We start from the raw sequence: 21037 nt of genomic DNA, 5'->3' as shown, positions 1-21037 counted from the left end.
GATTATAATAACAAGCATAAGCTAAATAAAAGATATATAAATAGTTGCTTATGAAAAGTAACACAAAAAGAGGAATAGTCATGGTTGTAAGTAACGACCACGAACACGAAAATGGATTACGAGCAGCCAATAAAACAAGAACTAGTAACGCAGCATTGAAAGTTGTAAAAATTGAGAAAATTTAGTGGAATTCAAAAGATTAACTAAATGATATTCTATAATAATAAGAAATCTATCACTTTCACTTAATGAAATACTAACTAACGATTTATACTATACAAAGAGTTAACATACATTTTAATACATTGGAAGCGCAGCTACTCAATATTAAGGTTGTTCACGCACTTCCGTCCGTACTTTCTACTAAAGACTTCTCACCATGTTGTTTAGTTTACTGTTCTTGACTGAGGCTGTGCTAATTAAAAAAATATTGTCATTTTTTAAAAGGGGGGGGGGCGAAATTGACACTTTGAAACCAAAACTAAAAGTCAACAAAGGAACTCAACTAAAAAAGAGTTGCAGGTCTGAGATTTTGCATGGCAGTTGCTTTATACGGGTAAAATATGGAACTGTGAAGAAACAGCGGCGCAACCGCCGAAATTTTTTTTGCCTTTTAGAATTAGAAATTACATACCTAATACATAATCTTAAAGCATAAATATTTACAGAATTATAAATTATAATGTCAAGGTTTCCATCTTGTTTATAAACTGTTGAATGTGATTTTTAACTTGAGATTCCAATTCATCTAGCTCGCTTTCTTCAGAGCTGAAAAATAGTCGGTTAAAAATATAAAATTGTTAAAATATAAAAGATTTTTCAGCATTCAAGCTTTTGGGGTTATATTTTTTTTTTTTTTAAGCCAAGGTGCAGTACCTATTTGACCCTATATCTATTGATATCTACATATTGTACCTTTACATCCGCATATCATGACACCCTCAAGTTGTACATTTCAAAACAAGGATGATAACATTCATAAAATGAAGCTCTAAAATCAGATGGCAGGACTATTTAACATAAACACTTGTAAAGTTTCAGAATACTAATTCAAATTTAAACAAAATTGAATGTAAATTTAATTAAAGCAAATTTCTTGAATATAGGATTCTGTTGAAGGACATACTTTCATTTTTAGGACTTGCTTATAGATATGCTTAGCTTACAACAGTTTGTATTTTGTTAGCCTAAGACTCATCAATTTGATTAAATTAAATAAATAGAATGATATAATAAAATAAAATGCTTTAAATGGACGCATGTACTTTCTGATAATGATCCTACATAGGTTTTTTACATGGTACCTTAATTTTTCAGGAATTATACCAAGTTTGAAATCGACAATTTTTTAACATGCCTAGAAATTAGAATCACGATTTGTCCTTTACGTACGGATAGACCCTTAATATAGAAAAGTTTGCTTTTTAAAAATACGAAAGTAATTAAACAAGAGGGAGTGTTTAATAAAAAAGAAGAAATATGTGTTGGTGCAATTATATGTGGTTCTGATGATCTGACATGTGCGGATCTAAATGCACATTATATTTAATACTGTGTATATATAGCAAATCCAGATTATTCAAAGTAAATTAATGGATTAAACTTGATATATATATTTGAATACAGATTAGACTAATCCTTTCTAATGCTGAATTTCTTGAGAGTAGAGAATATATATGTTTAAGTAATCAATCATTAAAATAAAGTTTTTATACAGAAGTATTAAACTGCTAAATAAACTTAAAATAAATTGAAGAATCTTGATAAAAATTATTAGCTCTTTCATTCTGTTGAGTTTTAGCCTGCTGTCAATGAAAACCCATTGATTAGGACGAACAAAATCTTCCATAGTGCCATTTTCCTTAGGGAAAAGATGGAAATTAATGGAATTACAAAGCAAAGACGGATCCATATAAATCTTTACCTATCAATGTTGTTAATGCTTCGTCGTTTTCGTTTCTTTCCCATTAACATAGCCATGGCTGGTACTGCGCCCTGGAAAAATAATGATGTTCGTATTTGCAAAGCTAAGATTTATTATCAAACTAAGAATATTTTTTTCCTTCCCAGTACAACGTTTTTATTGAGTTCTGTTTTTCCCTTAACTATTAAAGATAATATAAACAGTACACCAAGAAAGTCGTTTTGAAAAGTCCAAATGATAATTAAACCTACCATTATGAATCCAGTAAGTCCATCGGGCATGATTGATGGTGGTTTGAGTACAACACTGCCATGTGGTATTGCTGGGGGTCCCCCGCGGCCAACTGGAGGTCCCAGGTATCCGCCACTACCTAAATTTATATCTTTTCTTACTAGATATATTTACTTTTCAAATTACCCTGTAAAACCATAACTTTACACAAGATTATAAAAGTACCCAAAGTTTTTAGAAAATGAAAGTTTATCAAGCATTGGATAACAGCATAATTACTATTCCAATGTCCCCTCCCTCCGTCCCTGGTATTTCCTTATTTTCTTTCTTACATAAATCCTTTCAAATTGTTTAGTTATTGTCTTCTAAATTTGTTGTTAACATCCTCATAAGTCTCCGTAATATTTTTATACCTGAATTTCCAAAAGCATTAGCTCCATCAAATCTTCTCAGCTGATTCCTGGGAAACCTGTTGCCCCCTCCTACACCCCCTCTACCACGGAACCTTCCTCGAAAAAAATTTGGGCCACGCCCCCTGTTGAATCTTGGGGGTGGAGGGGTGGCGTCATGGTTCTTTATGACTGTTGTCTTTTCTCCGTCATAGATGATCTCTTTGTCATCTGAGATGTGAACCTTAACAGAGAAACAAAGATAATAATATCCGTAAGTAGCAAAGAGGTAGTTTCAAATGGGTTAAAATATTATTAGTCGGGTCATCTCTATAAAGAGTTCAAAAGATAGCTGCTATGTAAGCATTTTTTAACATAAAAAAATCCTCCAATTTCAATTTCGAGAGACATACAATCTAGCTTTCAATATGAAGCAAGAAATGTATTGAATCATTATATAAAAGTAACAGTATCTCCAATTAACTGTCTAGCAGTGTGTTTGTAGCGAAGGATCTTGCTAACCGCTGAACCGAAATCATTAGTTTTCTTTACAGTGAAGCTTCTTTTATGTCAAGAGATGATTTATAACCAATTTGAAAAGAAAAGAAAACCGCCGTTATGAAAAAATTGTTAACCCACCAAAAAAATATTTTTTTACTTTTTATTTTAAACTAAAGTAAGATTAGACATAACTTTTTTGAAGATGCTGATTGGTCTAGAGAATCCTCACCAAAAAAACATAGAGCAATTTAGAAATCCTATTTAAGGATTTACTAAAGGAAAAATTTTTTTCCAAATTCTAAAGTAACTGTAATACTAAAAGTCTGTTAATAACTAACTTTTACCTTTAAAACACTATTGATCTTATTTTCTTCATCCTGATATTCAATATTATTGTAAAGCCTTTCTTGATCATTATTGTAAAGCTGTTGATGGAAGCCAGGCCGCTCATTGCTTCTAGCAGTTCATATTTATTTAATTAAGATTCAAATTTAGGGCTTTTCTCTTTAATTTTTCTGCTGTAATGATTTCAGTTCGAACTGATATGATAAAATCTCAATAAAAAATTCTATTTAATGTTTCAAACTAATTTTTTTTGTTGTAAATACAAACTACCATTTATAATACTTACAAAAATATTATGAAAAAACCTTTTCTTTGTAAACAAAAAGTAAATAAAGATGCCTGTATCCAAAATATCTTGGTCCTTTGTTGTTGTTATAACCTGGGCGTCCTCTAAACAAACAAAATTATAAAATGATTTAGTTCTTTTGTATAATATCTGTGCTAGTAAGTTTAATTTATAAAAAGGAAATGTTACAAACAATTATGAGGTTTTTGTGTATATACAGGGATAGAAAGTAATAGGACTTTAAATGTTAAATAAAAACTCTATTTCGTTGAATTAAAAACTTTGGGTACTTTTAATAAAACTTGGTTCCATCAAACTTTACTACCAATGCAATGATTTAAGTAAATACAAAGTGGACCCATTATTGAGTCTTTTAAGGAATTGGCATGTTTACAGCTATTTTGTAGAATTAGCATGGTTTTTATAAACTTACAATCTTTGAAACAAATCTATAACATCTTTCAAAATAAAACAATTTATATATATAATACATTACCGGAAAAGATTAAAGTTTCTTCTGTTAAAATCTCTTCTTGGGGCATCATTAACAAAATCATGATTATAGGATGGCCCTTCCAATGAATTATATGAATTGTATCGCTGGGAACCTCTACAAAAAGAAAATGATATTATGTAATTGGTGTAGTTTTGACTTGTAAATAGCATTTGACATTTAACCTTTAGAAAGAGAGGTTTCCAGACGTATAGGAAAAACATCAAGGATCTTGAGGAATAAGACAATCCTTATACTAAAGTAACAGGATGTCTGTGTGTCTGTCTGTGTGTCTGTGTGTACCGAAGGATCTCGCTAACCGCTGAACCGATCGGGTTCTCCTTAACAGGGTAGCTTCTCATAAGTCCCGGGAAGGTTTATAACTATTTTGGGGGAGGGTACCACCACCCTCCCAAGAGAAATGACAAAAAAATCGAAATTTTAAAAAAATTAGGGGAGACTTCAACGTCAAATAAAGAGGTATCGTAATAAAAATTAACTTTAACAAACAAAAACATTTAAAGTGCCACTAGAGGCCTCTAGGGGCGTAGCCGCTAGTAAACAATAATTTAATATACACCCTAATGATGATAAACAAAATAACCCCATCTGTAGATAATAATAATTGGCTTAAATGTTTAGACACTAATCCATCAAAATTCAATAAAATTGCGTAATGATTTGTGCTAAATTCAGATTTTTGTTAAGGTAGAGATAAACAGGCAGATTTTATCAGGTTCTACTGGCAGAAATTTCTAAGGAAAGAAATATAAGAAAACAGAAAAAAACTTTACCTAATTGGTCCTCTAGAAGGATAACCAAACTGGTTTCTAGAATTCTGATAACCACCTCTGTATTTACTGGGCCCATAATTGGATCCTGGATTTCTATTATTCTGATAATTGTTGTAGCCATTATTTTTGTAGTTGAATTTGTCTTTTTGATTATTATTTTCATAGCTGTAGCCCCCTGGATTATAATGTCCTTGGTGACTATTTACATCTTCATGGCCTAATATTAGGAATAACAATTTAGTATATTAGCCAAGTGTATTTTGAATATACTTGAACAGAATATATAATAGCTGAAAATAATTTTGTTGTTTACAAAAGACACGCAAAGTATGATTTTAGTGTTTATCATATGTAATAGCAAGCCAAATAATAAAATGACCAAAAAAGTCTAATGTGAAACCTACAAAAATTAATCGGTTAAAAAAATTGCTTACAAAATGGATGATATTGTTATTCCCTACCTGTGGTAAAATGATCCTTTGTGAATCCTCCGTCATCAGGTTTGTCAAAATCAAATTTCGGTGGCGGTAGACCTGCCGGCGGCGATGCTAGATTTGGGCTGGGCACATAGCTTGGCACTGGGCCGTTATAGCCGGGCGTTGGCGGCCGTTTTATTGGCTCCGGATCCTTGTATGGCGATTCATAACTGTTTGGGGGATAGTTGGTGCCATAAACCGGTTTTGGCGGATTTGAATTGTAACTGGGATTTGATTCATAGCTGTTTTCTGGTTGTGGCCGTTTATATTGATAACTGTTTTCTTGCGTCTGTGGTCTATAACCAGTTCCTGGCATTTGTGAGCCATAATTGGATTGTGGTGGGTTTGATCCATAGCCAGTTTCAGGTAAGACAGGCCCATAGTCCGTACCATCGGATCCATATCCAGTTTCTGGTGGTGGATTTTGGTAACCGGTTTGTGTTGGGTTATAGCCTGTGTCTCCAACTGCCGGTCGACTTGTTTGATAAACAGGAGGTTTGTCTTTGTTAACATCATTTTGGGGGATAACATTAGCATATACACTACCATTTGATGTTTCTTTTTTAGGATAGTAATAGTTGGCTGTAGAATATTTTGAATTTTGTTTCTTAATAGTATCCAATCTATCATTGGGGTTGGGTTTATAGTTTGACAGCTGGTTTTCTGGATATTTTGGGGAACTTGGCTTGTAGAAGCTGTCCTCATACTGTTCAAATATGCTTTTATCTGGCTGTGTCGTGTGTTGGGTGGCGTGGAAGTTTTCAAATAAATCTGGTTTGGCCCCTTGTGTGGGGGATGATTCATAATAGTCCTGCAATCAAGTATGTAGTAGGAAATATAAAGGTAGGTAACCGTAAGGAATACAAGAAAGGGAGGAGTAGGTTGCGCTAAAAATCCGAAAAGGTTGTGAGGTTTAAGTTAAAAACAGTAGTAGAACGATGTTAACCTTTAAATTTTTTTGTCTTTACTTCTTTTCAGTAAGAAATGCCTACACATTATCGTTCTACTACTATTTTTAAGCCTTAAAAATCACACTTTTACGGACTTTTAGCGCAACCTACTCCTCCCTTAATAAGTTTCTTTTAAAAATAGAATAGCTAAGCACACAAATAACAAAAATAGGTTATAAAAGGGTTGATAGGTAAGGCTTGTATCCTATTTTGTGACTGAGGAAATATTTTCCATTAATGCTTCAAAACCGATTATGTTCCTATAGATAAGAACCGTTCCTGAGGCATACTGAAAAATTATGTATTGTATAATATCATAGACAATTTTCCATATAAAATCAATACCATTTTTGTTGACCCGGTTTCTTAATATCATAATTATTATTATCAATTTTACTATCCTCGGAACGGAAAACTGTCTATAATACGATGCGATGAATAATTACTCTTCTTTGTCTCATATTAATTCCCTTTAAACTTAAAAATCCTGACTACAATCTTGCCTGTAAAGTTTGAAAATTGGCACTTGTTGGGTTGTTGTTTTCATAATATTCAAAAGTTGCGCCATTTCCCTTTGGGTTGTTGTAGTAATCTATTGTAGGGCTAACTGGAACCTTGGAACCGTACGAGGTGGGTGGCATTTGCTGTACAGTGTCCTGATTCGTATATTTAACTTTTATGTGATTTTCAAGGATATAAAAGGATAAGACAATGACCGGTAAATTGACGTACATCCCAAATTATGATACACAAAATTAACCTTTTGTAGATTACAATTAGTGGATGACATGAATGGACACTTAACTTAATTAACCAATCATTTAAAATCCAATAAAGCCCCCAAAGTTGTTGAGCCAATGAATAAGAAAATGTTATTATAAAACTTTAGGGACTATTCGTAAAATATATAACAAATCTAATGATGGGAACTAAATATAAATGTGCATTAAAAATATGTTAATTCTCTTACTATTTCTTTCTATTTAAAACTTATATTTAAAGTGCTGCGCAATATATGAACACAATTAAACTTTTTAAGAACATGTTAAATATATTCCTGATAAATAGAAGGGGAAGATGGTTCAAACTTTTCATAATCTACTTCACCCTAAACAAATGATAGAATAAATGCAATTTATGGTAAAAAGTTTCTTGAACCTTTGCAATAACGGAAAACAACATAGAAAGCTAGCGGTCAAACAGCTGAACGAATTAACATCGTTTAATCAGACAATACAAACAATCTGGAATAAACCAAGATCAATATTGAGCAACTGGTGCCTGGCTAGAGAAAACACGTGTAATATATTCGCGCATTTATTTATGCCGCAAAGTATTTGGGAATCGATAACTGAGTCCTGGCTATAAATCCTGGACTATAAAAATCCAAAACTAACCTGGTAATGGTTGTTATAGTTATCATGGTGGCTATAACTATCAGAAATCCTGTCTGTTTCTTGTGATTGGTCATCCAAACTTGCTAAGTATACCTGAATTGAAAATATAATGTATTAAAATTTCACAATTTTAGTTAGAAATTCACTTTTAAAACAGTTTTGGCCAGTCACAAATTAAAAAAGTGTATTTATATTCTGCATCTTACCATAAAATAACATTAACATTAATAATGTACTACTAATTACCTGTTGATTACCAGGACAAAATTTTTCTCACTGTTTATTTTACGTTAATGTAAAAAGAAAGATAAAACAAATTGGTCCATTTCAAAACAATCTTACCTGATGTTGTTCAAATTGTTGTTGATTTGTATAGAAAGGTGGATCCACATAATCTGTAGATTTGTCTGGATCTAAAAATATAAATTTAAACTAATGCCATAATATCCTCGCGTGTAAATGTGAGATTGCTGTCCATGACACTTTGACGTCAGTTTAATAAACAGGATAACTGACAACAACTGGTGGCTGCGCTCCTAGGCTTCATATTAGAATGGGCAGGGAAGAACAGGAAAATATCCTAAAACTTAGGGGCTGCCATTCAGCTAATTTATTACATTTGAAATTGCCGAAAATTATATATTTTGTTGGAGTAAAACCTGATTTTTGGTGTAACTGAAAGGAAGGTGGGTAAGAAGGGGGGAGAAGAAAGGGAAGGGAGTTGAGGGGAAATTTTCACTTGTTTGTCAGAACCAAATTCCCTTTCCCTGCATAAAACTTAAGTCTAAATATAAAATAGCCAAAAACAATCCTAGAACCTATGTGAACTTTCCCTAAAATAGAGAACTCAATTGGTTCAGAAGTTATTGAAATCCTTAGCTTAGGACAAATAAACTTACTACTTTTTTATAATGGGATTACCCAAGGTAATAGGTTAAGCAACACGCAGCAGACAACTAACTTTTTGAGTAGCATACTGGAATTAATTTTACCTGTGTCGTCATAATAGTTGCTATATTTATTACTGCTATATAGAGCTCTATCAGAATTTCTTCGTGGAATTTCAACATTTCTTTCCTAAACATAATCTTTTAGTGGGTTGTTGATTCAAAAAAAAATTTTGGTACTTTTACTTTTATCGAACTTTGGTTGGCAAAGATTTCCATCAAAAAGAATAATCACCAGAAAGGGTAATTTTGTTTATCACCAGTAAAGAATTACATCAACTTATCGCCCATTGTCTTATCCCTTAAAATAATGAGTAGTAAGATGTATTTTTACTCAACGTATACGTACTAGTCAAAATTTACATACGCTACAAAAGTAAATTGTAGAAGAGATATACGCAGAAGTAGCTTAGACCAGATTGATTGCTGTTGTTATTGTTTAATCAAATTTTGTAGATCACACAGTTAGTGATTTTAGCTTGTTATTGCTTCAATATCCATGGAAAAATATATCATTGAAAAATAAAAAAAATATTTGTCATTGAAGAAACAAAATCAAATCTTACCTCATCTCTTGTCGCATAGGTAAGAAAATTCTGTCCTTCGATAGTTTTATGCACCAAAATCTAAAAAAAACAACAAATAATATATTTATCATCCTAATATATCCCTGGGCTCACAGAAGAATTGCAAATCATCTGTATATGTTTTCAAATCCATCCAATAAGTCATTAGATTTCAATTTCTGGCCTTATTGTAAGCCTATTTGAATAAAAATGATTTAGTACGAGATGAAAACTGCAACCCTATCTCGCTTGGAAAAATATTTTCTGAGGAAAAATCATTGAGTAATAGTTATTTCTCGCATCGTATTATAAACGGCTTTCCGCGGATGTAGAATGTACAATTATGAGATTAAAACTAGTTTTTTTAGCCCCGAGGTGACAAAGTCACCGGCTAAAAAAACTAGTTTTAATCTTATGATTGTACATTTCTATATTCGTAGAAAGCTGGATATAATACGATGCTAGACATAGTTTTTTCGTATGGATGAGAACCGGTTCCTATCCACCGGATTCGAATGAATACGAGAAAATCAATTAACACTTTTATTGCCTAAATACATGCAATTTCTCACAAACAAATTTGTGCAAATTTATGGGATTTTTAAAAGAGGATGTATATTTGTATATGTCTATTAATTTTAGTAAACAAAGCTACTTCATAATTAACTGTATTTTTAAAAAGATTTAGAGAATTTATTAAACAAAGGATGTTAAATTTTCTGGGAGTTGTATGTGTAATAAAGTTAGACTATAGAGGGGTTGATGGTATATGAGTATATAGAACTATGGCAAAGACCTACAAACATATTCATATAGCTCGAGAAATTTGACAGCTTGGACCCAAGAATGGCCGAGTTTTATACAGGATTTTTCATTTTTAGAAACAATGCCCTAACTATAAAATTAAACATGTATTTGTGTTTGTCCTAAATAAATAATGGATATATCTTAAAATTATTGAAGTAAACAAAACAATTTGAGTGTTGTCAAAAAATAATAAAAACCGTAAAAATCTGGACTTTCTGTAAGATATTTTCACTGCATGCTGCTTACAAATACAATTATATCGGAAAGTAGATTTAATTACAAATTTTTTAAAATAGCAATAATAAGGTTCAAATTAAAAGCAATATAGGTTTAATTTAATTTTAAAATAACTTTCTTTTTGAGGGGGTTTTTAAATTTGTATCTTAGTACTAGATAGATAACTTTCTTCCTTTCCCCTATCCTAAATAATTTAACTGTCCGTAGCAATTTGAACTGAACCAGTGCACATGTCTGTTTATATGTTGTATTTAGTGGCGAAGCTACTCTATAAATTACTTTGTCTATCCATCAGTTAGTCCGGATTTTTTCCAATTAATTTGTAAGTAAAATTATTCTCTATTTGCTTTTTATTAAAGGATTTTACACACTGTGGGCTACAATTGAATCAAGACAAAAGTAAGTGCCGAGCCCTGGGACCTATGTAGGGTGAAAATAGACATAAATCCTAGATGATTCCAGGTGGAGACAAAATATTTTAGCGGGGTCTTTTGGTTTTTTTTCAATTTAAAGTTCTGAAAAAAAATTGAAAAAAATATGAAAATCTTTAATAAAAAACAAACAAAAAATAATTTTTGATATTTTTTTTTATTTAAAGATACAAACAACTTATATAAATACTATAAGCTTTAAAAAAATCACAATTTTCAAATTTAGACTTTCAATATAAAGATTTGTAGAAAAAACCTAACAACAAATTCTAACATATTTCTGATCAACATAGCAATAAAACGTCTTTTGCAAAATCTTTATCATCAAAAATAAATAGCACTTACTAAAGACGTTTTTCATTTAAACTTATACTTTTCACATTAATTAACTTTAAAGATTGATTTTTTTTAAAAGAAAGGTTGCGTGATTTTTTTTATTCATAATTAATTGCCTAATTTTGAGATTCAGATAAAAAACCTTACTGCTTTATATCATTGGATACTCTACTAGCAGCGGCTACGCCTCTAGAGGCATATAGGGACCCTTAGGTTGGGGGGGAAGACGAACCTCCCCTTACAATTACAGTTTTTTTTAATGAAAAAGTTAAAAACATTTATTTTGGAGAGTTGATTCTCTTGGGATAGTGATGGTACCCATCCCCAAAATAGTAATAAACCTTACCAGGACATATAAGAAGCTACCATGTAAAGGAGAACCATATTGGTTCAGTGGTTAGTGAGATCCCTTGGTGCACAAAGACTTACATAGAACGTGTTACTTTATTATAAAGATACTTAAATACACAGAAACTCTATAATCAGAGTATGTCTGTTTGTTCATCTGTCTGTATAAAAACATTACAGAATATATTTATTTGGTACTAGCGGCTACGCTCCTAGAGGCCTTTAGGGGCACTTGAGAGGGGAAGAAGTGGTTGAATTCTACAACTAGATTTTTATTTTAGACTTAAAAAGAAAAAGTTTTTTTTTGTGTGTGAAATGGGGTCCTTTTTTAGGGGTTGATTTCTCCTAGGATGGTGGAGGTACCCTCCCAAAATAAGTTATAAACCTTTCAAGAACCAATGAGAAGCTACATAGAAAAAAAAGAACCATTGATCATTGTTAATTACTATTCAGGGATCTAAAGGGATAAGACAATGACCGCTAAATTGATTTACATTCCCAAATATGATACATGGATAACCCTTCTGTATGTTTCAGTTAATGGTTGAAATTTTGGGAACTTAATTTAATAATCCAACCAAACAAAAATCGCAACAGGTCCCCTAAGTAGTTAAGCCAACGAATAACAAATTCCTATATTAAACTATGGGGACTAGTCTAATAAATAGCCCATTGTCCCATCTCGCTCTGATTAATATATTTTTGTATCTGTATGTTACACTTGCTATTTTCTTTATTTGCATTCTTTTAAACTTCACTAATTATGGATGTTGTCTTTTTCCCTTGTTAAATCCAATTACCTAATTCTTGATATTCTTTGAGGTTAATAATTACAATTATATTTTATTAAATGGAAAAAGAACAATTTAATCATAATTCAAGATAAAAATTATTTTATCACTAGCGGTTTTACCCCTAGAGGCATCTAGGGGCCCTTGATAAGTGGGGGGAAGTTGACCCCTCCCCTACTTTCAGTTTTAGTATGTAAAAGAAAAAGTTTTTTTTAAATGTTGGGTAGGAACTAATTTTTTCTAAACTCAAAACTTCTCAGGACAATGAAAAACTTGAACCAAGAAGAACTATATCAGTTAAGCGGTTACAAAGAATCTTCGGTACCGACAGACACCCTCACACACACACACAAACAGACAGACACAGAAACTGTTACTTTTATATAAGGATTAATAGACACTAAACTACTCCTTAATATGTTGATCCTATTATCAGTCTAAAAGATAGGTCAATAAAGAAGAACCAAATTGGTCCAGCGGTTAGCAAGAACTTTAGGCACAGACAGAAAAAACACACGGACATCCTATCTTTTTTATACAGGGATATAACTTTTAAACGATAGGAAATTTTTTTTTCCAGATGATATTTCTCCCCTGCTTTAAAGCACTATTTATGATACAAAATAGATTGATGTCTGTTTGTCCATCTTTCTGATGCTTAAAAACTGATATGGTTCTTTTTTTACTTTACTACGTAGCTTCTCATTGGTCCTTGGATCGAAGGTTTATAACTTTTTTTGAGAAAGAGAAGAGAAATCGCCCCTTAAAAAAGGACCACAACACACAAAAAAACCTTTTTCTTTTTAAGACTAAAATAAAAATCTAGTTGTAGAATTCAACCACTTCTTCCCCTCTCAAGTGTCCCTAAAGGCCTCTAGGAGCGTAGCCGCTAGTACCAAATAAATATATTCTGTAATGTTTTTATACAGACAGATGAACAAACAGACATACTTTGATTGTAGAGTTTTTTGTGTATATATGTATCTTTATAATAAAGTAACACGTTCTATGTAAGTCTTTGTGCACCAAGGGATCTCACTAACCACTGAACCAATATGGTTCTCCTTTACATGGTAGCTTCTTATATGTCCTGGTAAGGTTTATTACTATTTTGGGGATGGGTACCATCACTATCCCAAGAGAATCAACTCTCCAAAATAAATGTTTTTAACTTTTTCATTAAAAAAACTGTAATTGTAAGGGGGGGTTCGTCTTCCCCCCCAACCTAAGGGTCCCTATATGCCTCTAGAGGCGTAGCCGCTGCTAGTAGAGTATCCAATGATATAAAGCAGTAAGGTTTTTTATCTGAATCTCAAAATTAGGCAATTAATTATGAATAAAAAAATCACACAACCTTTCTTTTTAAAAAAATCAATCTTTAAAGTTAATTAACGTGAAAAGTATAAGTTTAAATGAAAAAAGTCTTTAGTAAGTGCTATTTATTTTTGATGATAAAGATTTTGCAAAAGACGTTTTATTGCTATGTTGATCAGAAATATGTTAGAATTTGTTGTTAGGTTTTTTCTACAAATCTTTATATTGAAAGTCTAAATTTGAAAATTGTGATTTTTTTAAAGCTTATAGTATTTATATAAGTTGTTTGTATCTTTAAATAAAAAAAAGTATTACAAATCATTTTTTGTTTTTTTTTATTAAAGATTTTCATATTTTTTTCAATTTTTTTTCAGAACTTTAAATTGAAAAAAAACCAAAAGACCCCGCTAAAATATTTTGTCTCCACCTGGAATCATCAAGGATTTATGTCTATTTTCACCCTACATAGGTCCCAGGGCTCGGCACTTACTTTTGTCTTGATTCAATTGTAGCCCACAGTGTACATCCTAATAAATATATGTAAATTATTTCAAATTGTAGCTCTTTTATAACACTATACATGCCTTACTCTGCTTTTACGACAGCAACCAAATAAATGCATGTTGTTTTAAATTCCTAAAAATCATAAAAATCTGTAAATTGCTAAATGCATTTTCAATATTTTTTTTCTATAAATTAACTGATTTTTGACAGACATATTTGTTAAGTGTTTCTTAACTTGATATCATTATCCTTCTTAGAATGTACTATAGTATTTGAATAAAAAAGTATTATTATTTTTTGTCAAAACTTTTAAAGCTAACTTTTTAATAATTACGTTTAAATTATATTAAATTCACTGATAATTATCATATAATAATTTATTGCTTATTTTCAAGGTCTTGCTATTCTAATTATATATACATTATTACATTTAATAAGAAAATTCCGACATTCATCTCAGTTTATTTTTTAAAAAAAATTTGCTATCTTTGAATTATATATTCAAATAAAATAACACAGTACAAATAATAATAAAACAGGGTTTGCTTACAAAACACAAACAAACTAATGGAAACACTTTTGATAGCATTGATTTTAAATGATAAATATGCTCTAAATTTTTACAAAAACTAGGCAAAACATTTATTTTTTTTTTGTCGTTGATAACAATATCTTATTCTTATACTCTTATTTACAAATATTTTCACACTAAAATCTTTTGATTTAATTGTTTTAACTCTTGTACATTAGGTCACGTGACTTTAATTAATAATAAAGGTCCCCCAAATCCTTATACCAAAATGTATGGTGGTTTTGATTAATTAGTAAAGTTCCTTCAAACCTTATTCCAATGACAGCTTATGAGCTTTCTAGCAGCTAAGTGAGAAAGCAAAATTTCTATCGATAAACAACCTTCTGCAACACCATAGGTCTTTGAATAGGGAAAATGGTTTCATAGCTATTTATCACTCTATATATATTACTTTAATGTATGTGTAGCCTTTTGGGTGATTTTAAAGTCCCTAGATGCTAAGAAGGCCAAAGCTTATTATAACTTTACAAAAGTGGTGTTAAAAATTGATCGCTACATGTCCTTTTTTACATTTCATTTTTATCACCTAATAATAATTTCTTTTAATTTAAACTGAAATTGACATATAGCACTGTCCACTAATTTTGCTTTTAATTTTCAATAAGATATGTAAAAAAATTGTATTAAAAGTTATTATGATAGTAGACATGTACACACCTCACCTGTCATTTGTTGCGTATTAGAATTTATATTTTTGCTAAAATTTGCTTTACTCCACTAAAAGTATTGTAGACTATCAAAAAAGGCCATGTTTATTAATTCATAAAAACCATTAAAAACTTTTCTAGGCAAAAGATAAAAAAAGTAAAGGCCTAGTTTAAAATTTGAACAGGTCTACTCAAGATCTCACCTATAATTTATATTTACAGTTCACGCAAAAACTTTAGACCTTTAATTTTAACCTTCTCATCAAGATAAGTAAGTAATTTTCATGGAACAAAATTAACTTGAAAATTTCTTGTGGCTTTTTTTGGATTCCTATTAATTTTCATATGCAGCACCCTAACAATCCAACCTTCCCCCCTCCAACCAACTAAAACTATATTTTGATTGACAATGAAATCTGTAAGATAATCAATGAGGTGGAAATATAAAATTGAAAGAAGTAACCAAAAATCATTGATGTTAAAAAATACATACATTTTATCATGACTGACATTCCAAGTAAGTTGATCCTAGATGCTCTTTAGTCAAGGGGTTTCTTTACAAAAACAAATAGCAGCCTACAGGGGCGTCCAAGCTTTTTATTTTGGGGGGGTAAATACCCCCTCCTAAAAGTTTGGGGGTGCCTACGGCCTCCCAGGGAAGGGGTAAATTTTAAATGGGGGGGGGGGGTAATCAACCCATTACCCCCCCTGGACGTCTATGGCAGCCTAGAAAATCACATTTGACCATAGCTTAACATACGGACGAATTGACAGAAAAAGTGAAGAAAGAGAAGCTTCGCTAATAAAAAAAATTGTTGTTAGAAACACATCAATTGTAGAAGAGTGGGGGGGGGGGGGGGAGTAGGTTGGTTGGTGTACAACTAAGGATTTAGAGGAAAATGCTAAATTGGTTTAATGTTAAAAGCTAACTTTAAATTTCTAAAAATGAAGAGAAATTTGCATTATCATTGACCTTTGTATGCAATTTTAAGCAAATAGTTTTAGTTAGGCAGTGAGAATCTGGTTATGTTTCTTAATTTTCAATTTAAACCTTTTCACCATTTAAAAAGAGATGATTCTAAAAAAACATATATTTAGTGTTTAGTGCAAATATATTAAGTAATAAGGCTTACAAATTTTTCAAATTTAAGATATGATAAACATTATTGTAAACAAGGATGACAACATTCATAAGTAGCTAAGCAAACGAAAGGAAAAAGGTACATTACAGACATACGGAAATATAAAGTAATGATGCTCAGTGTTCATACGATTCTTTACACAATATATCTGATGTTTATCTTTAAAAAAAACAGTTGAGAAAATTGTATTGGTAGACCGATGGACATATGATTTGTAGGGTAGACGTGCATTGTCCAGGAAAAATCTTCACCAAAAAACATAAGCCTTAAAGTTTTATCTTAAAAAGGATCTATTGCTCTGCTACAAATAAAAATGAAGAAATAGAAATAATATAATAATTCACAGCCAATGCTTTGTAGCTAATTTACGGATAATTTATTGCGACGACGAATTTTTATCTGATGTATCATATATTTTTTTTATAACCTTTATTGGTTCCCATAATAAATACATTAATATTACAAGCAGACAAACTAACAAAGGACATATAAAAAGTTGTTAACCAATAAAATTTGAATTATGACCAAAACTCTTCTTAAAATTGCCCTAGAGGTTAAAGGCGAAACCTCTAATGGCTTGTGAGTGTATAGTAAAATGGTTTCTTGTTGGTTTTAAAACAACAATAGCTGGTAAATATTTATTATGTCACGTACTTCCCTTTTACTAACTTTAAAAAAAGGTCTTTTTAAAAGATGCTCTTTCAATTTAATTTTTTTATCAAACATGATAACACGACAATGGGTGTAGAATATATATGGTTATTTTGACAGAGGAAAAAATGTCGTCAATTTAGCTTTCTTAAATGTATCTCCTTATTGGTCAGTTAGTTTATAATGTAGGAGGGAAAGAAAGGGGGAAACATAAAAATATGATGTAAGATACAAATAATAGTTATTTCTCGCATCGTATTATAAACAGCTCTCCTCGGATATAAAATGTATGAATGTACATTTTTATATTCGTAGAAATCTGGATATGATACGATGCTAGACATGATATTTTCGTATGGATGAGAAGCGGTTCTAATCCACCGGATATTAATCGGTTTCGAATGAATGTGAGAATAATAATTATCCATTAACACAACCATCTAATTAAAGTTTAAAAGTAAAAAGTATTTTTTGTGAGTGGTTGCTATTGTATCATGGGACTTTTTATCTTGGGAGGGTTAATCCAACATTTCTAAAAATAAATAAAACTCTTCCCCATATGAGGCTTCACTGTTCAGATGAAACTTACAAATTAAATGATATACTAAATATTAACATATACAATTATCTGTAGAAGTGTCCTTTTAAAACTCATAAAACCAACGATGTATTGTAATGACTTGACAAAATAGATTTCGCAATATTTTCTTAGAAAATTGCAATGCAAATTTAGGAGAACATTGTAAACGCATTCAATAGCAATAAAAAATTAAGAAAGCAATTTAGATATCAAAAACGAACCTCCAATTTTACTGTTAGGTTTAAATTTGTTTTGTGGGGTTATAGTTATAAACCTTGAGAGAACGTATAAGAAGCTTCACGGAGAACCTAATCGGTTTGCGTGATCCTTTGCTATAGACAGACACCCGCATACAGACAGACGGACATCCTGTTACTTTGTAAACGCATTTAATAGCAATAAAAATCACGAATTTAGATATTAAAAAACGAACCTCCAATTTCCCTGTTAGGTTTAAATTTGTTTGTGGGGTTATAGTCATAAACCTTGACAGAACGTATAAGAATCTTCATGGAGAACCTAATCGGTTTGCGTGATCCTTTGCTATAGACAGACACACGCATACAGACAGACGGACACCCTGTTACTTTTATATTTGTCGTATTGTTTTCCGTATTTGGTTACATCTTTAAGAGTTATGACCAAAGGTGTTTTTGTTCATTTTTAAATATCCCATTGTCCCATTCAACCATAAAATAGCACAGTAGGATGATTTAATTTGTTTCAATATTACACAGAGTATGCTATTTAATAATTTAAATCTATAAACTTTTTAAAGACATTCATTTGTCTCGTAATTTGATGTTCATAACGCAACACATAATATTGTAAGACAAGATAATGATGCAATATAAAGCTAACAGGGTGTCTATCGTATGTCTCTGTTTGTGTATTTAAGGATTTCGTTGAACATTATTTATGGTTGAAGGGGCATGATTCTCAGATTTATCGAACTAATTATTAACTGGGGATGATTCTAGAAATTGTTTACCTGGCGCTGCATATCATTTATGGTTGCAGGGGCATGATTCTCAGATTTATCCAACTAAACATCAAGTGGGGTGATTCTAGAAATTGTTTACCTGCAGTTGTTCATCATTTATGGTTGCAGGGGCATGATTCTGAGATTTATCTAACTAATCATCAACTGGGGTTGATTCTAGAAATTCTTTACCTGGGGTTGAACATCATTTATGGTTGCTGGGGCATGATTCTCAGATTTATCTAACTAAACATAAACAGGGGGAGATTCTAGAAATTCTTTACCTGGGGTTGCACATCATTCATGGTTGCAGGGGCATGCTTCTCAGATTTATCTAACTAAACATCAACTGGGGGTGATTCTAGAAATTGTTTACCTGGGGCTGCACATCATTTATGGTTGCAGGGGCATGATTTTCAGATTTATCTAACCAAACATCAAACTGCTTGTGACGTGATGGGCCGGGCATATCTAAAATATATTATTCAATGTACTAAAGTCTTTATGTCTAGCATCTATATCAAAGCAATGAATAAACAAATCACATTTTTGATATGTTACTTTTTTATAATTAGGTATTTAAATTTCAATATTTGACATTAAATATTACAGTTTATATAACTGTGAAAATTTGATATTTAAATAAGATTAACAAGGATGATAGCATTCATTAAAGCGAAACTCAACAAGTCCATTATAGAAAAATGTCTACAGATTTAATAAGATTATCAGAAAAGTCCATATATTGTAAAATTGCATAAATTAAAAGATTAATATTAAAAAAATATACTTTTATAAACGTAAATATACGATTGATTTATAAGGGCCCTTTACGGACGTACACTATGATAATAGAAAAGTTTTGCTTTAGAAGAATTAATATCAAATTTGTTATAAAATATGAATTGTGTCAAAAAATTAATTAAAAGTGTTACAATAATTTTATTGTCTCAATTTGATAAATGTTAATTAATATTTGGTTAAGATATATACGTCAATTGTTCTATTTCATTTTAACTGTTTTTTTAAATTTTATATTAACAATAAAGAATGTCAAAGGTATGATTTAACTTATGTGTATATTTTAAAATTTATTTTTTCAATTGGGTAATAATGACCTTTAAGTAAAACTTGAATCCTAATGAGAATATCCCATTGTAATATAAAGTAATACTGTTTTTTTTGTCTGTTAGTCTGTTCAAATTTCGCTTTTCTCTTAAAAAATTGAGGTATCTATTTTAGGTAAGCTTCACATAAGACGTGGTTTTGTAATCTGATATTTTAATTTTAAATAAAGATTTTTTTCTGTATCATCCATACCCTTCAAATAAATTCCCTTTTACATACTAGGGGAGCAATCGCTAGTATTATAAAGATCAAAATTAATCTTTCTTCTTATTTAGTTATACACCTGATACAACCCCCTAAAACAGGGTGTCAAGGTAAAAAAATGTTTTTTTTTTATTTTTAATAGTGTTGATTATGTAGAAGGTGGACATTTAAGGGGGTATGATCCCCCTAACTTTCAATTTACACCCCTCTTGTGGTCAATAAAACAGCCTTCTAAAGAACACACCCCCTAGATTTTGGTTTCATTGTTGTGTCAAATTTTAGGGTTTACCTCCCTCGCAAAATCCTCTGCTCGCCCTAATCCACGATAAACATAAATTTATGTAATTCCGACTAAAATCTTCATATGACCTTAGTTTGGTCACTAAGTCAACATTTGAATCTTAAATTAAACCACATTTTCAATTTTTCATTTTTCAGGAATATGAGAATAATGGAAAAAAAAATATTGTTGGGTCTATCAAAATACATAGAAAAAATACATAGATTCAAATGAATTATATTATTTTAACTAACAGAGCTACTCTATAACTAAGGAAAGTACTTGTTTTTTTTAGCGCAATCTAAAAAAAGTAGACAAAGAATTTTGTATGTTTGAGTGATTCCTTTATTCCTGATGATTTAAGAACAATAAATATACATTAATTCCCATTGAATGTTGTCAATTGAACCACAGAAAAAATTAGCAAGGAAAATAAATTCCCAAAGCATTGTAGCTGTTTAGAGTAAAAAGAATGAAAAAAATGGGAACCATAAACAAAACTGCGGTGCACAAACGCTGCGGTAGCAAAAACCTATTGTAGCCTCACCCATTATTTTCAATTTAGTTTAAAATGCAAGGGGGGGCTTAGAGATTTAGTGTGCTCGACTAGGCACTTTGAGGGGATATCAAGTGAGTTCATTTTCTCGACATTATAAGGATTATAATATTAAATTCATGTGAGTAAATTTAGTAAATGTTGTATATATAATGTACAATATAATTATATGGTAGCTGCGCTGATATGAACGACATATGACTTTTTT

General features: G+C 31.0%; 2 protein-coding genes and 1 long non-coding RNA gene across 3 annotated transcripts in view; all 3 read right to left on the bottom strand.

Moving 5' to 3' along the window:
* Window positions 1-634: 634 nt before the first annotated feature.
* LOC145314911 (uncharacterized) lies at window positions 635-7044 on the bottom strand. The gene is made up of 10 exons (XM_080154988.1): window positions 6893-7044; window positions 5425-6250; window positions 4964-5180; window positions 4173-4286; window positions 3730-3780; window positions 3390-3501; window positions 2569-2788; window positions 2176-2294; window positions 1925-1995; window positions 635-768 (listed from the first exon to the last, which is right to left on the bottom strand). The coding sequence occupies exons 1-10, from the start codon at window positions 7028-7030 to the stop codon at window positions 678-680; spliced, it is 1959 nt and encodes a 652-aa protein (XP_080011114.1). The 5' UTR covers window positions 7031-7044; the 3' UTR covers window positions 635-677.
* A 400-nt stretch (window positions 7045-7444) lies between these two features.
* Window positions 7445-8201, bottom strand: LOC145315268 (uncharacterized). Its single transcript, XR_013878000.1, has 3 exons — window positions 8129-8201; window positions 7787-7879; window positions 7445-7497 (listed from the first exon to the last, which is right to left on the bottom strand). It is a non-coding gene; the product is annotated as an uncharacterized LOC145315268 (long non-coding RNA).
* Window positions 8202-8604: 403 nt separating this feature from the next.
* LOC145314910 (uncharacterized) overlaps window positions 8605-21037 on the bottom strand; it is a 35105-nt gene continuing 22672 nt past the window's right edge. Inside the window, exons 5-7 of the mRNA XM_080154987.1 lie at window positions 19038-19132; window positions 9300-9359; window positions 8605-8619 (exon numbers count right to left, since the gene is read on the bottom strand). Coding sequence (XP_080011113.1) covers window positions 8605-8619; window positions 9300-9359; window positions 19038-19132 — 170 coding nt within the window. The remainder of the gene's footprint in view (window positions 8620-9299; window positions 9360-19037; window positions 19133-21037) is intronic.

Source organism: Acartia tonsa, chromosome 3 (genome assembly GCF_053477335.1).
Source record: "Acartia tonsa isolate MP-2025a chromosome 3, ASM5347733v1, whole genome shotgun sequence".
NCBI classification, from domain to species: Eukaryota; Metazoa; Arthropoda; class Copepoda; order Calanoida; family Acartiidae; genus Acartia; species Acartia tonsa.
The sequence above is the reverse complement of the archived record's forward strand: the minus strand, read 5'-3'. Positions and strand labels throughout refer to the sequence as shown.